At 37.4% G+C, this 15550-nt stretch overlaps 1 protein-coding gene across 1 annotated transcript in view; it reads left to right on the forward strand.

Moving 5' to 3' along the window:
* Il13ra1 (interleukin 13 receptor subunit alpha 1) overlaps positions 1-4356 on the forward strand; it is a 58857-nt gene extending 54501 nt beyond the window's left edge. The window contains exon 11 of the mRNA XM_027930850.3: positions 1546-4356. Within this exon, the coding sequence (XP_027786651.1) occupies positions 1546-1638 (93 nt within the window). The 3' untranslated portion in view covers positions 1639-4356. The remainder of the gene's footprint in view (positions 1-1545) is intronic.
* Positions 4357-15550: the final 11194 nt, after the last annotated feature.

The following is a 15550-nucleotide window of genomic DNA, read 5'->3' on the forward strand; positions in this document are numbered from 1 at the left end:
GATGCTTTTACACTTCAGCGAACAATAATGTGAAAGATCCAGTTACTCTGCATCCTCAGCAGCACTTGGAATTGTCAGTATTTTAACTAGTTATTCTACTAAGTTTTCAAGATTAAATTGTTTATTTAGAATAATTTAGATATATTTTTTGATACCAGGGATTGAACTCAGGGCCACTCAACCACTGAGCCACAACCCCAGCCCTATTTTGTATTTTATTTAGAGTCAGGGTCTTGCTGAGTTTTTTAGTGCCTCGCTAAGTTGCTGAGGCTGGCTTTGAACTAACAATCCTCCTGCCTCAGCTTCCCAAGCTGCAAGAATAATTTGGATATTTTAAGTTGTGTTTCCCAACTCATTTTTATACACTTTCTAAGACTGGATACTCCTAAATTGCTCCATCCATCTCTAATTGTCTAACCTGAGGCTGCCTAATAATCATAGTTGCTCACTTCTGGTTTTTTGTTGTTGTCGTTGTTGTTTTTTAAAATTCCATTTCTTCCCCCAAACTTAAAAACTATAGCATATCAAAGTAGAAAAAGAGCTTAGATATAATCTAGTACAAGGTTTGGCAAGCTTTTTCTGTAAAGGGCCAGATAGTAAATATTTTTGGCTTTGCAAGCCATTAAGCCATTTCAGTCTTTCTTACAACTCTACTAGTACAACATAAAAGAAGTCACAGGCAGTACAGAAAAAATTGGGCATTTTCCAAATAAAACTTTACTTATAAAAACAGGCAGCTAGCCAGATTGGCCTGGATTATAGTTTTCCCACCCCTGGTTTAGTCTTAACAACTTTATTTCACATTCGAGAGTACTGAGCTCATATTTCTTCCTTTCCTCAGATTTATAAAGAGGCAAGCACCAAGATATTGGCTTTCACCATAATGATGTAGATAAAGCCATTAATCAAAGAGGCTTTCTAAAGTTTTAATTGAGCTAAGACTTTTGAGACAGCCTGATGTATTGCCATTCACTGAGATGTTAACTTAAAAATATTTTTTTAGTTGTAGTTGGACACAATACCTTTATTTTATTTTATTTATATTATTTTTATGTGGTGCTGAAGATCGCACCCAATGTCTCTCATGTGCTAGGCGAGCATTCTACCACTGAGCCATAACCCCAGCCAAAGATGTTAACTTTTTGAGCCTGTCATATCTCTGGAGCAATGGTAAAATTAAAAAAAAAAAAAAAGGTGATAAAGGTCCAAGTGAAACAGTTTAAGTAAGAAAAGCATGCACCATTTTATTCATTCTCAAAAGACTGTTTCCAATTTGGAAAGATCCACATTTCTTTGTCTCTTGAGACAGCAATTGAATATGATGTAACAATCCCATGCTTTTCCCATCTTTAATGTTAGTTGATTGGTTTTTTTTCACTAATTGTTTAAATAGATGAATATTCTTAGGTTGACAAACAAAAACAAGGAAAACATTATACTCATGGTTCCTTGCACGCAAACCTAAAAATAGGCATTGGCTATGACTACTCAGGGAAAGGACATTGTTTAGAAAAGTCATCCTGTTTGTTTTTTCCTTCCTTGCAGCATTGGAAGAAGTATGACATCTATGAGAAGCAATCCAAAGAAGAAACTGACTCTGTAGTGCTGATTGAAAACCTGAAGAAAGCTCCTCAGTGATGGGGATAATTTATTTTTACCTTCAATGTGACCTTGTGAGGATTCATCACATTCTCCCTTTCTTATTTGGGGACTTGCTAAATGGAAACTGAAACTACTGGATCCTTTAAAAACAGGCAGCTCATAAGAGCCACAGGTCTTTGTGTGTGTCATGCACCGAAAAACTAAAAATAATAGGCCCTTTGGAGAAAAGAATGGAGTCATTGAATGATAAAAGCAGACATCCTTTGCAAAGTCTTCAAACTAGGGGACAAAGCAAAAAGTCATGATGGCAGTAGAATTAACCTTATGAAGAGTTGTGACAACTTCCTAAGGATCTAGCTTGCCTTGTATTTTTTTTTGTGTCAGATAACCCTGAGAAATTTTATTTGTGAGGGAACTCATTTTGGGTATAAGTGCTAATAATGTTGAACTTGACTCACAGAGAACAGCTAACAAACAAAATCGTTACAATCTGGCATCTGTTTTTTTTTTTTTTTTTTGAGATCCCATTGAGTAATGTTTGTGACTATTAAAACTCCTAACAGTCTAGAATCATCATCCACTTCAATAGCATTTCCCTCTACTTTGAAAACCCCAGAAAGGAGTGTTGGCCATGATGATGACAATGACAAAAAAGTAGACGCGACTTCTTTACCAAGATCATTCAGGCTTTTAAGGGCAGTGGAGGCAGAATGACCCATGGCATATTAGTCTGAACCAAGAAGTCTCTTATGATGTATTTTTTCTTTACTTCTGCTGCCCAAATCGAGTATTAACTATGCCTCTAGCTTAGCTGTGAGGGATGTACCCCCCAATAAGTTTACAATCTAGTTGGGAATCCTTAGTTTTTGCCACTTTCTTTATCTCCCACCAGTCATTTCTGAGACTTTTCAATTCCCCAGCTCCCAGGCCAATTTCCCTTTTTCCTTCTCCCTCATTCCCTTCCTTGTAGCCTTTTGATGTTCATTGGAAATTTGGATATACATCTGCTCGAAACACCTAGAGGAGAAGGGAACAATTTGAATCTCAGGTGCAGTGTGAGTTGACTGAGAAATAATGAGTAGTTCTTATATATTTTGTAAATTTTATGTGAGTTTGCAGTTTGAGGATTTTCAGCATTTGATGTTTATGCATTTTCTAAACAGAGATGAGATAGTATTTTCACTTAGAACTTGGCTTGAGAAAAACATAGTTATATCTGTCTCTGTTTCTTTACAAGATGGACCCTAGGATTTCTTTTCCCTGACACAAATAATAAAGTAGAATTTGTGTGCTGTATTGATAGCCAGCCATCCAAGGCTTCAATGTATATACTCACTTTTTTTTTTTTTTTTTTTGCGTATGTTAGGGTTCCATTTCCCCCCATTCCCACAACATATGCATATGTACTCTTCCTACTTCCTCCAAATTTGAAGAATTTTGGGAAATGATAGATATTCCTCTGTTTTCTCTCAAACATACAGACTCAGATTATTGGTAGGAACTTATGAACTTTATATCACAAATTCCCCAAACATTTGCCATTTCGTGTTAATAAGACGAAGCTTTTTGGGATTCCTGCTCTTAGGGCAGGGACATAAAAGACCCCTTCTCTCCACAGGTTTGGGCAAAAGTAGCAATCTGTGTCCATGGTAGTGGAGGAGAACTGTGCCCTGGCATCTTTCAGGAAACTGGGGTACATAGCACTGGTAGATATGAAGGTGTTTCCTCCCTATGATTTTGTTTTGGAATTCAGATTGATGCTGGGACACAGGTATGGTAGATCATTCACTTTCTCCTACTATACACTAGAAAGAATATTTGGTGTTGTCATATATGAATGAGATGACTTCCTAGCTAGGTCTTTGTAATTCAGGGATGCAAAACACTTAAATGCCTCACCCAAAGCCTACTTTACTGGTAGCCTATTTTGATGGCAATGAGGAGGATGCCTTGAAATAACCAAAGAACTACTGGTGCTGATAGTCATGCAGCCTGGGAGTGGGGAAAATGTATTTTGTTTCCATCCTTCCCTGTTAACAGTAAAATAGTTGAGGCAGGAGGGGACACTAAATTATGGGAACACCTAGAGTTTTGCAGTGGCTAAATAATGATCCCTAGATCTTAGGAGCTCTTGGAGACATCAGTATTTCACCAGCAGGAAACTAGTAGGTTCATTTACTATTTTGTCTCACCTCTATGGATTTTTTTCCCTATAGACAGACCTAAGTAAACTCATTGTTAAGATGGTCATTTGCCTTCTTTCATTCAGATAAGTTTTTTTTTTTTTTTTTCTGTATCTGGGCACTAAACGGATACATGAACCATTGTTAACATTTTGGGTAATATCTTCAACTAGAAGTCATTTTTGTTTAACCTCTTATAGGAAAATTTGAGTAAAATAAATATTCATTGTCTTTTTGTATATTAATTAAATGTTTTCCTTTGGTTTTATTTTGGGGAAAGCATTGTGAGGCGTTGGTGAAGGAAAAAAATTGGAGTTAAAAGAATAAATATTGTAAAAAAATTCCAAGGAAGCTATTTTATAATCATTTATCATAAGCTTCCTTGCTGTTTTGCTGTGCCAATGTTTTCTAATATAAGGACATGCATGTACTTAGTTTAATATTAGTACAGTCTTTGGGGCTGGGTTTGTGGCTCAGTGGTTGAGCGCTAGCCTCATGTGTGAGGCACTGGGTTTGATCCTCACCACCATTTATTTATAAAATAAATAAAACAAAGATATAAAAAACATAATATTAGTACAATCTTTGCACATAACACCTAAAATGACTTACATATTTGATAAATTTTAGTTATAATAATTAATGGAAGTGAGAAGTTAGTTCTTTCTAATGTTCAACTTAGATTAGATTGCAGTATGCTTACTATTGTGGTATCCATGGCATACACAGTATACAAGACTCATGGTATGTGATGGGACACTTCTAGTTAACAATCAAGTTAGCAAGATACATTTGAGACTGAGAAAATTAGTTTTCAATAGCTGTCTTCTTAAGAGACAGTGATATAGTTTTGTATTTTCCATAACTACAACAACATGTTTGTTAATTACCCTGAATCTCTACAGGATCCAAATTCTAGAATAAGGGTGGGGGTGCTGATCCTAGTAAGGTTATTTCTGTAAGTGTCCAGAAGATTCTGGAAATCCATTTCCAGGTAAGTATGATTATCTGCTTAAATCAAAGGCCTCTAATTCTTAACAATCTACACTGAGTTTTATGATACAAAGCATTTAACTGGGAACACTTGAAGTTGTAAATCTGTATGGGATCCATGGAAAACTAATTCCTGTAGCTACAAACATGTTCACTTCATCTCAGGGAAGAAGGGCCAGAATAACCTACGCACATTTGCTTTCCAGAGTGATTTACCATTTTGTCATTACCATGAACTCCTGCTCCTTTAGAAATGCAACTTTATGCTCACACAAATAGCACATTATGCTACTGGGATACTGTAGTTTTATCTATCTGTCTGTCTCTTTTTGCAGTACTAGGGATTGAATCCAGGGATACTCTACTACTGAACTACATTGCCAGCCCTTGTTAAATTTTATTTTGACACAGAGTCTTGCTTAATTGCTGAGACTGGCCTCATACTTGCAATCCTCCTGCCCCAGCCTCCTGAGTAGCAGGGATAGCAGGTCTGTGCCACTACCATGCCTGGCTATATGTTAATAGTTTTAGAAGAAACCAAAGGATGGAAGATATCTGGGGATGTAGCTCAATGGTAGAGCACTTGCCTAGCATGAGCAAGGTCCTGGGTTCAATGCCCAGCACTGGGGGGAGGGGGGGAAGCAAGGAAACAAAAACATTGATTTCAGAACTCAATCGTCTTTCAAACCCTAATGATTTGGCCAAGCAATGATTTTTTTTTTTTTTTTTGTAAATACTGTAAATCTTGATATGCTTTTACTTTAAGCAAGGGAGGAGTTGTATTGACATTTGGACATGGTAGATATTTTTGACCTCAATCCCCAAGATGATTTCTTACTGAAGCTGCTTTAGCCTTTAAATGCCTTTCCCATTGATCACATTTTTAGTTTACCATTAGCAACAGGAAAATATTTCACTGCAGTTTTCAACATGTATTAGGTCGAGTATCATATGCAAAGAGAAAATCAAGTTATCATGGGGCTACCATGTACCAAGGTACATGTGTTATTTCAATTATTCCCTATGTCATGCAATAAATTGCATTATCTTCATTTTACAGACAGATATAAAATTATTAAGTTATATTGCAAAAATCACACACCTAGTAATTGACTGAGACAAAACTGGAAAACGAGTCAGCCTAAATTTAAAACATGTATAATGTATTTAGTCATGTATTTATTTGTCCCAATGCAGCAGCTATTGAAAAAAAGAAATGTCTTTTATCACATTGTTGTCAAATGGTTTATCAACTGGAAGACTCAAAATTTAAATCATTTAATTGTAAAGTGAGCTTTTTACAATGTCTTAAGATTTATTTGTGTCTTCATTCATCTATGTGCCAGGCAGAGTGCTGGCTAAAAGGGATTTAGTAGTGAGTACGTTTTGGCTTAGTATCAAGATGTATTATATTAGTCAAGGAGAGGCTCTTTTGTATAGGAGAAAGAAATCAGGATTCAAATCTAATAGTTCCAAAGGACTAAAGAGACACTTTTCAGAAGAAGAAATACAAATGGCCAATAAATATATAAAACAAAGTTCAGCATCTCTAGCAATCAGGGAAATGAAATTAACAGCTACAATGAGATTTCATCTCATTGCTGTCAGAATGGCAATTATAAGGAATACAAACAATAATAAATGCTGGCAAAAATGTGGGAAAAAGGCGCTCATACATTGTTGGATCTGCAAATTAGTACAACCACTCTGGAAAACAGTATGGTGATTCCTCAAAAAACTAGGAATGTAACCACTATGACCCAGCTATCCCACTTCCCAGCATATATTCAGGAGAACTAAAATTAGCATGCTGAAGCAACACAGTCATACAATATCCAAGTCATGGAACCAGCCCAGATGCCATCAACAGGTGAATGGATAAAGAAATGTGGTACACACATATACACACACATACATACATTATATATATATATATATATATATATATATATATATATATATATATATATATATATATATATAATGGAGTTTTACTTATAGCATTTGCTGGTAAATGGATGGAACTGGAGAACATCATGCTAAGTGAAATAAGTCGCAATAAGTCGCACCCAAGTCAAGGGTTGAATGTTTTCTGTCATGCAGAAGCTAGATCAAAATAAAGAAAAAAAAAAAGCCAGGGAAGGGATCCCATGGAAATAGAAGAGAGATCAGTGGAGTAGAGGAAAAGGATTGAGGGGGAAGGAGGAGGGACAGAAAAAAAGGAAGAATGATGGAATGAATCTGACCAAACTATCCTATGTACATATATGAATATACCACAGTGAATTTCACCTTTATGTATATCTATAATGCCCTAAATTTGAAAATTATAAGTAAATAGAAGGAAGACCTGTAGAGGAAGGGGAACAGGAAGAGGAAGGAGGGAAGGGAAAGGGGAAGTATTGGAGACTGAATTGGAGAAAATTATATTTCATGCTTTTGTTAATATGTCAATATGAACCTCAATATTATGTATACTATAATGCACTAATAAAAAGTGCTTAAGAAAACTTACAAAACTAGGAGCTGCAAAGGACCTTGGGTAGGTATCTCTCTCTGTCTGGGTCTGTCTCCCTATTTGTAAAATGATGTCAATTTTAGTCATTTTAATACCATCCATATCTCTTAACAGTGGCCCTAAACTATGGGGTTCATTTGCAAATGGGAATACTAGGTCTATGACCACAGATAGGTCTCTTTCCCTCTCTGGGTGTTCTTATCTGTAAAATGAAGAGATTGGGCTACACTTGCTTCTAAATTGTGACATACAATCAAGCCTAAGGCTAAGAGTCACTTCCTACTCTTGCTATAGGAAGTAGCTAGCTATTAGCAGTAACTGCCAAAAGTAACCACAGGACTTTAATACAATGGGAATAAGAAAGGAATTGGTACATTGGATGAATCCTGTAGTCCTCCGAAATCAGGATTTCCAAAAGGGCCCAGCTGTGGTTGTGACTAACAAATATTTCTGTTTTTAATATTTATTTTTTAGTTGTAGTTGGACACAATACCTTTATTTTATTTATTTTTATGTGGTGCTGAGGATCGAACCCAGGGCCTTGCACGTGCTAGGCGAGCACTCTGCTGCTGAGCAACAATCCCAGCCCCTAACAAATATTTCTTAACATACTTGGAAGACCCTAGGGAGTTTTGCATATAAACACAAAAATGAACTATGTATAAGGTAGATTGCTTGTATAATAATTACATTGGATATATTGCCTAAAATTGAGTCCATTATGTGCCAATTTGGTACTTGAATTTAACTTTTATTTGATCAAAAGAATATATGCACATAATTTCAAAAAAAAGATTATAGGACTTGCTATAGTATAGATCTTAAGTGTCCTGCAAAGGTACACATAGTAAAGGCTTAGTCTCCAGTATGGCACTATTAGGAGATGGAGGGAGTCTTTTTAAGATTGGGGCCTAGAGGCTGGGGATGTGGCTCAAGCGGTAGCGCGCTCGCCTGGCATGCGTGCGGCCCAGGTTCGATCCTCAGCACCACATACAAACAAAGATGTTGTGTCCGTCAAAAAATAAAATATTAAAAAATTCTCTCTCTCTCTCACTCTTTCTTTAAAAAAAAAGAGTGGGGCCTAGAAGGAGGTCTTTTGGTTCTTGGGGGCATGCCCTCAAAAGGGAGGTTAGAACTCCTGCCCCTCTTTTGCTTCCTAGTCATGCTCTTCCACCATGATGTGCTGCCACAAGCCCAAAGCAATGGGGCCAACCAATCCTGGACTGAAACCTCTAAAACTGTGAACCAAAACAAGCCCTTTCTCTTTATAAGTTGACTGTCAGGGATCTGTTACAGAAATGGAAAACTGACTCACAGAGAGCTTAAGAAATAGCTCCCTGGTCCCATCCCTTCTTACTTCACATTCCTGCTTTCAGAAAAGATGTCCACACCCTAATTCCTAGAAACTGTGAATATGTCATCTTACACAGGGATAGGGACATTGTAGATGTGATTAAGGCTATAGAATTTCAAATAGGGAGTTCTTCCTGAATTATCTGATTGGATCTGATTTTACTTTTTTGTGGTACTCAGAATTGAACCAAAAGGTGTTCTATCACTGAGCTACATCCCAAGAATTTTTAAATTTTAAGACAAGTTCTCTCCAAGTTGCCCAGGCTACTCTAGAATGTATGTTTCTCCAGCCTCAACCTCCAGGGGCACTGAGATTCATAGGCGTGGCCACCTCACCAGGTTAGGTCCAAACTTGAACCCTTAGAAACAGAGAAATCTCTTTCCTAGAAATAGAAGAGGAAGAAAGATTCAAATCAAAGTGTAATTGCTGGCTTAAGGATGTAAGGGGCCTTTTGCAAAGTGTGAGAAGGAACTGGATACTATCAGTAATTTGAATAAGCCTGGAAACAGAATCTCCCCCCAGAGCCTCTATATAGTAGTAAAGACTAGCTAATGCTATGCTTTTGGCCTTATGGGACCCTAAGCAGTGATTTCAGCTACTTGGCACTGGACTTCTGACCTACAAAAGTGTGAGCTAATAAATTTGTGTTGGCTTAAATGATTTTGTAATTTATTTATTTTTTGGTACCAAAGATTGAACTCGGGGGCACTTGACCACTGAGCCACATCCCCAGCCTATTTTGTATTTTATTTAGAAATAGGGTCTCACTGAGTTACTTAATGCTTCACTATTACTGAGGCTGGCTTTGAACTTGTGATCCTCCTGTCTCAGCCTCCTGAGCCACTGGGATTACAGGCATGTGCCACTGCATCCAGCAATTTTATAATGTTTTATATGATGTTTTAGCTATTTCTTTTTGGTCTAGAGTGTACCTACTTCTGAATATCACTCTAATACTTAATGCTATGTCTTTTAAAAAATATTTTATTAGTTACTGATGAACCTTTATTATTTATTTAATTGCTTATATGTGGTGCTGAGAATCAAACCAAGTGCCTCACACATGCTAGGCAAGTGCTCTACCACTGAGCCCCAGCCCCAGCCCCAGCCCAATGCTATGTCTTATTTAGGTGTAGGGATGAACCATTTCTAAATTTCTGCTATGTAAGATGAGGAATTAGCTTTCTTTTTGTGAAGGGAGTGCTGGGGATCAAACCCAAAGCCTCATGCTAAATTTCTTATATGCTGCCCAACATATACACACACACTTCTCTTCCACAAACATAAAAAAATTGGTTACAATATTCAGTATTTGTGCTATATTGTTCACATTTGATGTGTGTAGAATATTATTTTTCTTTTTGTTTTTTTCCAAATTTCCTTTTCTTTTTTTGTTTTTCAATTTATTTTTCTAGGTACCTGTCATGAGTTCAGCCATAAACTCTCTGGCAGACACATAAAACTTCACTTAGTATGGCCAAACATATTAGGAAATCTATTATTTTCATTTATTTTTTTCTTGGAGAGTGGCCCTTGGAGTTTGTTGCTCTCCTGATTCATTCTGGAATGGTTGTTCTCTAGGCTTGTCACCCAACTTTCATCTGGGAATTCCTTTTGCTTCCCTTCTGTGTTAGCTTCTGTTCCTTAGATGCTAAATAATTTTCTTTTGTGGGATTACATGGTAGTTTTGCTGCACCACACCCTTTACTGACTTCCTTAGAAAGGTTCATTGGAGATGATTTTAATAAAATCCTTCTGTGTCGGAATATATCTTCAATCATAATTTAAATGTTCACTAGGTGAAGGAAGAATTCCTCATTGGAAGCAATTTCAGAATGTTGAAGGGATTATTTCAGTATGTTCTGGCTTCTAGTATTGCTTTGGAAAAGTGATTCTCTAATGATTTCCAGCTTTCTATATGTATTTTTTTTCTCTTTATGGTTTTCTTTTGGACCCTAGTGTTTTATTTTTAAACATGTATTATTGTCATAGTTGTTGTTGTTGTTATTATTATTATTATTCCAGGGGCGTTTAACCACTTAACTCAGGGGCACTTAACCACTGAACCACATCCCAGCCATCATTATTATTATTATTATTATTATTATTATTATTATTATTATTATTATACCAGGGATTTAACCCAGGGGCATTTAACTACTTAACTCAGGGGCTTATCTCAGGGGCACTTAACCACTGAACACATCCCAGCCCTTTTTATATTTCATTTAGAGACAGGGTCTCACTAAATTGCTTAGGGCATCACTAAGTTGCTGAGGCTGGCTTTGAACTTGCAATCCTCCTGCCTCAGCCTCCTGAGTCGCTGGGATTACAGGTATGTGCCACCATATCTGGCACCTAGTGTTTTTAAATCTAACCTTATGCCTTATTAGAGACCTTCTTTCATTTACTAGGCTGGGTTTTTATGAGCCCTTTCAATCTAAAACTCACTCTTCATTTTTGAGATACTATATCACTTCTCACATAGTCTCTTATATTTTCTCTATTTCTAGAACTCCTATTAGTTGGATATTGGATAGACTAGACTGATGAACTTATGTGTCTTTTTCTCCCATGTTCTAATAATTTTGTCTTTTGGTTCTGCTTTTTTTGGGGAAGATATCCTTAAATTGATCTGAGCCTCTGTCCTTATCTGTAAAATTTGATAGAAGTCCGATCTCATCGTGTTGTTGTGAGCTATTGAAACAAAACATGTAGAATGCTTAGCATAGTGAGTTCAATAAGTGGTAGTTGTGGGGCTAGAGATGTAGCTCAGTGGTAAAGAGCTTGCATAGTAAGCACAAGGCCCTGGGTTTGATCCCCAGACCACAAATAACAACAACATTAATAATTATAATAATAAATGGTAAATGTGATTGCACATACTGTTATGCCAGAACTGGTTCCTTTTTCCTTTACATGAAAACAAATGACAATCCTGATGAAAACAGGACAGGATTGTCATTTGTTTTCATGTAAAGGAAAAAGGAACCAGTTTGTCATTTGATCCTCTTATAATATCATATTATGCTATAATATTTGCCTTTATTGAACTCAATTTGTAATGAGAACATTTTCAAATTACACTGTTTTTAGAAAAAAAAATCTACGGTATAAATCCACTTAACTTTGAACTCACAATCCTCCTGCCTTGGGCTCCCAAGCCTCTGGAATTACAGGTCTGTGCCATGGCACCCAACTTCTTTTTATTTCTTTCCACTTTCCCATCACTCCTGGGGTAGGTGCAAACTGGAAAAATAAGGCTGGATCTGCTCTTTGATAATAAAATAAGTAGTTTGGAGCCCAGACTATTTTCTCAGGGTAGGAGTGTAATATAATCCTTTTTGCCTCCCACATTTTTATTGGTGCATTATAGTTGTACATAATGTACTAAGAACCATTTTTATTAAACAAGCCAAAGCCAGGTTCACGAAAGTATATACCTGTAGTCCTACCTACTCAGTGGCTAAGGCAGGAAGATTTCTTGAGTTCAGGAGTTTGAGGCCAGCCTGAGCAACATAGCAAGACCCAGTCTAAAAAAGTCATTACTGCAATAATATTACCGCACCTTTAAAGATGAACAATAGCGCTAGGTTGTGGCTCAATGGTATAGTGCTCGCCTAGCATACATGAGGCACTGGATTCGATCCTCAACATCACATAAAAATAAAATAAAGATATTGTGTCTACCTAAAACTAAAAAAAATAAAAATGAACAATAGTTCCTTAATATTATCAAATATCCAGTCAGTGTTCAGATTTCCCCAATTGTCTCATAAACGTTTTTTTCTAGAATTCACTTAAATGAGGATCCAACAAGGTTCATGGAGACTTTCAAAATACTGATATGATACACTTTGTGATATACAAGGGCAAGAATTTGGGGATAAAGGATTGTTTGGAGTCAAGCATGGTGGCACACACCTGTAATCTCAGTGGCTTGGGAGGCTGAGACAGAAGGACTGCGAGTTCAAAGCCAGTCTTAGCAATTTAGTGAGGCCCTAAGCAACTCAATGAGACCCTGTCCCTAAATAAAATACAAAAAGGGCTGGAGATGTGGCTCAGTGGTTAAGCACCCTGGGTTCAATCCCTGGTACCTCCCCCAAATAACGATTGTTTGGACATTACTATACCATAATATATCTGCATCGAATGATGAATATGGCCCTGTCACCATAACATGGCTCCTTCTTTCCCCTTCTAGATTGCTGTGACTAAACATTTGTTTAGTATCCCAGAAATTCTTTATAAGCACAATAAGACATCTGTGAAAGTGAATGTGAAAGAAGAGAAAATTCAAGTGTGACCTTGAACTGTTACCGTTTTTTACACAACCAACACAGTCTTCATTAAAAAAACAAAAACAAAAACTGGGCTGGGGTGTAGCTCAGTGGTGTAGTGTGAGGGCCTAGGTTCAATCCCCAGGTTCAAAACCAAAAACAAACAAAACAACACCCCAGTGAGCACCCACCCACACATATAAATGCCAACTTCTAAAATGTCTAGGGAATGTTTTGCAAATAGCAGTACAAAGCACATCTGTCTTGTATCATTTCCCCCCACAGGATAAGGACCAATATAAGCATGTTGGAAATGTGATATGAAAAGAGAGCACTTTGGCATGGACTAATTAAGACCCAAATGATGCAACCCTTCTTTTTGATATTTTAAAGTACACCAAAAATTTGAAAGCAGGATGGAAAAGCAGGTTGAGAAAAACTATATGTGGTTAAGTGTGTGCTTCTTAAATCTGCTGAGTTTATACTTGATCATGAAGTTTTCGGTAAGTTGCTGCCTTGAATGCCACTGGGAAATGGTACAAACCTTGTGACTATCACCAGCAAGGTATATGGATACGTTGGAGTGAAAAATACTGATGAATTGAGCCATAGAGTCTGGGAGCAGGATCCTATTGTCAGGGGATGCTCTATTCCACTTTTTTATTCATTCATTCAAGAAACCTTTGTAAGAGTATAGATTATGTGCAAGATGATATGGTGGATTAAAAAGAATAGGACATGCTTTCTGTTGTTTGCTTATACTCCAGGGCACAGATGGCACATTTATTTAATCTTGAGGATGGATTCTGCCTGGAATACTGTTTTGTGTTTTTTTTTTTTTAATTTTTATTGTTGGTTGTTCAAAACATTACATAGTTCTTGACATATCATATTTCACACTTTGATTCAAGTGGGTTATGAGCTCCCATTTTTACCCTGTATACAGATTGCAGAATCACATCGGTTACACATCCACTGATTTACATATTGCCATACTAGTGTCTGTTGTATTCTGCTGCCTTTCCTATCCTCTACTATCCCCCCTTTGTTTTTTTGTTTTGTTTTGCTTTGGTACTGGGGATTGAACCCAGGGGCCTTAACCACTGAGCCACATCCCCAGCCTATTTTGTATTTTATCAAGAGATGGTCTCACTGAGTTGCTTAGCGCCTCCTGTTGCTGAGGCTGGCTTTGAACTTGCAATCCTACTGCTTCAGCCTCCTGAGCCACTGGGATTACCGGCTTGCTTGCACCACTGCACTTGGCTGGAGCATTGTTTTGAGAAGAATTTGGAGATTGAATTTGGACTCAGTGGGAGGACAGCTAAGATCTATTAGTGATGTCTCTTATTGGGTACTGATGGGTGGGTTGAGCTGAAGCATTTGTGCCACCAAATCACCATCTTGGACTAAGGGCTTGATGGAGACATTCACATATATAAATAATAATCTATAAGATAGAATATTAAAATTTAAAGTTATAAAAGAGGGTCCAAGTAAAGTGCTATGGACAGACAGTGGAAATGGGGATGTTTTTTGGACCAGGGAAGTCCCAGAAAATGTTCTTGAAATGAGAAACTAGTTGAGCTGCTCCTTGATACATGGATAGAATCTGAATAGATTAATAAAAGGAGGGCATTTCTGTCCTTGGAAGAAGTTGGAGAAAAGGCACAGATTATGATGGTATGATAGATTGTGAAGTGAAGATGATGGAGATAAGCAGAAGAGCTAGGAAATTAGATAAGAAATGTTCTTTGTGCATGGAAAAGTGGAGAGGAGGGCACATTTGAAATAGTGTAGAGGTGGACTCACCAGGACTTGATGAATAGGAGAGATGTTCAAAATGATATAGAGAAGCATGGGCTTGGGTGAGAAGGGGTGGAAGTGAATGATGAATATGAATTCCATTTTTGGACATGTTGACCTTGGAGTGCTAGAGGGAGGGTAATAATTTCCAGTGGAGTTTGGAGGCACTGAGGGATAGCAATGAGAAGAGAGTAGCTTCAGGAGTCAGGGTCATAGAAGCCTGCCACCAGAGAAGGACCAATGGGATCACTCACAGAAAACACTTTGCAAGCACTTTCAGGACAGGACGAGAAAAAACCCAATTCTAAGCTTCCCATGGGGTCAGTCATGGGATGGCAGGTTAGATGTTACCAAAGCAGAGCACTTCCTTGGCACTTGCAGCTCAAGAGTAGCACACTGCCGCCACCTGGGGGCCATGTGTAGGAATTGTAATGGCAGCTTTGTGAAATCACTTAATGAGAGGGAATATAATTTTGGAGCCAGCAAGAACTCTCCTCTCAAATGGATTTTTTTAAAAAATTTAATTGTCAATAGACATTTATTCATTTATTTATTTATAATCGGCACTGAGAACCGAACCCAGTGCCTCACGCATGCTAGACCAATGCTCTATGACTGAGCTACAAACCCAGCCCCTCAAATGGCTTTTATAGTACTTTTTTGAACTCTTTTCAGCCTAGGTTTACTTCTCTGCCCACAATGAAGAAAACCGTGGAGGCACGTTTTCTGTAGCATTCTTACTTTCCAAAAAGGTTTAACTCCAGAAAGCTGACTACTTCAGTTAGCAACATCCTACCACTGAATGGAGATCCTCTGT

The sequence above is a fragment of the Marmota flaviventris genome, chromosome X, assembly GCF_047511675.1.
Source record: "Marmota flaviventris isolate mMarFla1 chromosome X, mMarFla1.hap1, whole genome shotgun sequence".
NCBI lineage: Eukaryota > Metazoa > Chordata > Mammalia > Rodentia > Sciuridae > Marmota > Marmota flaviventris.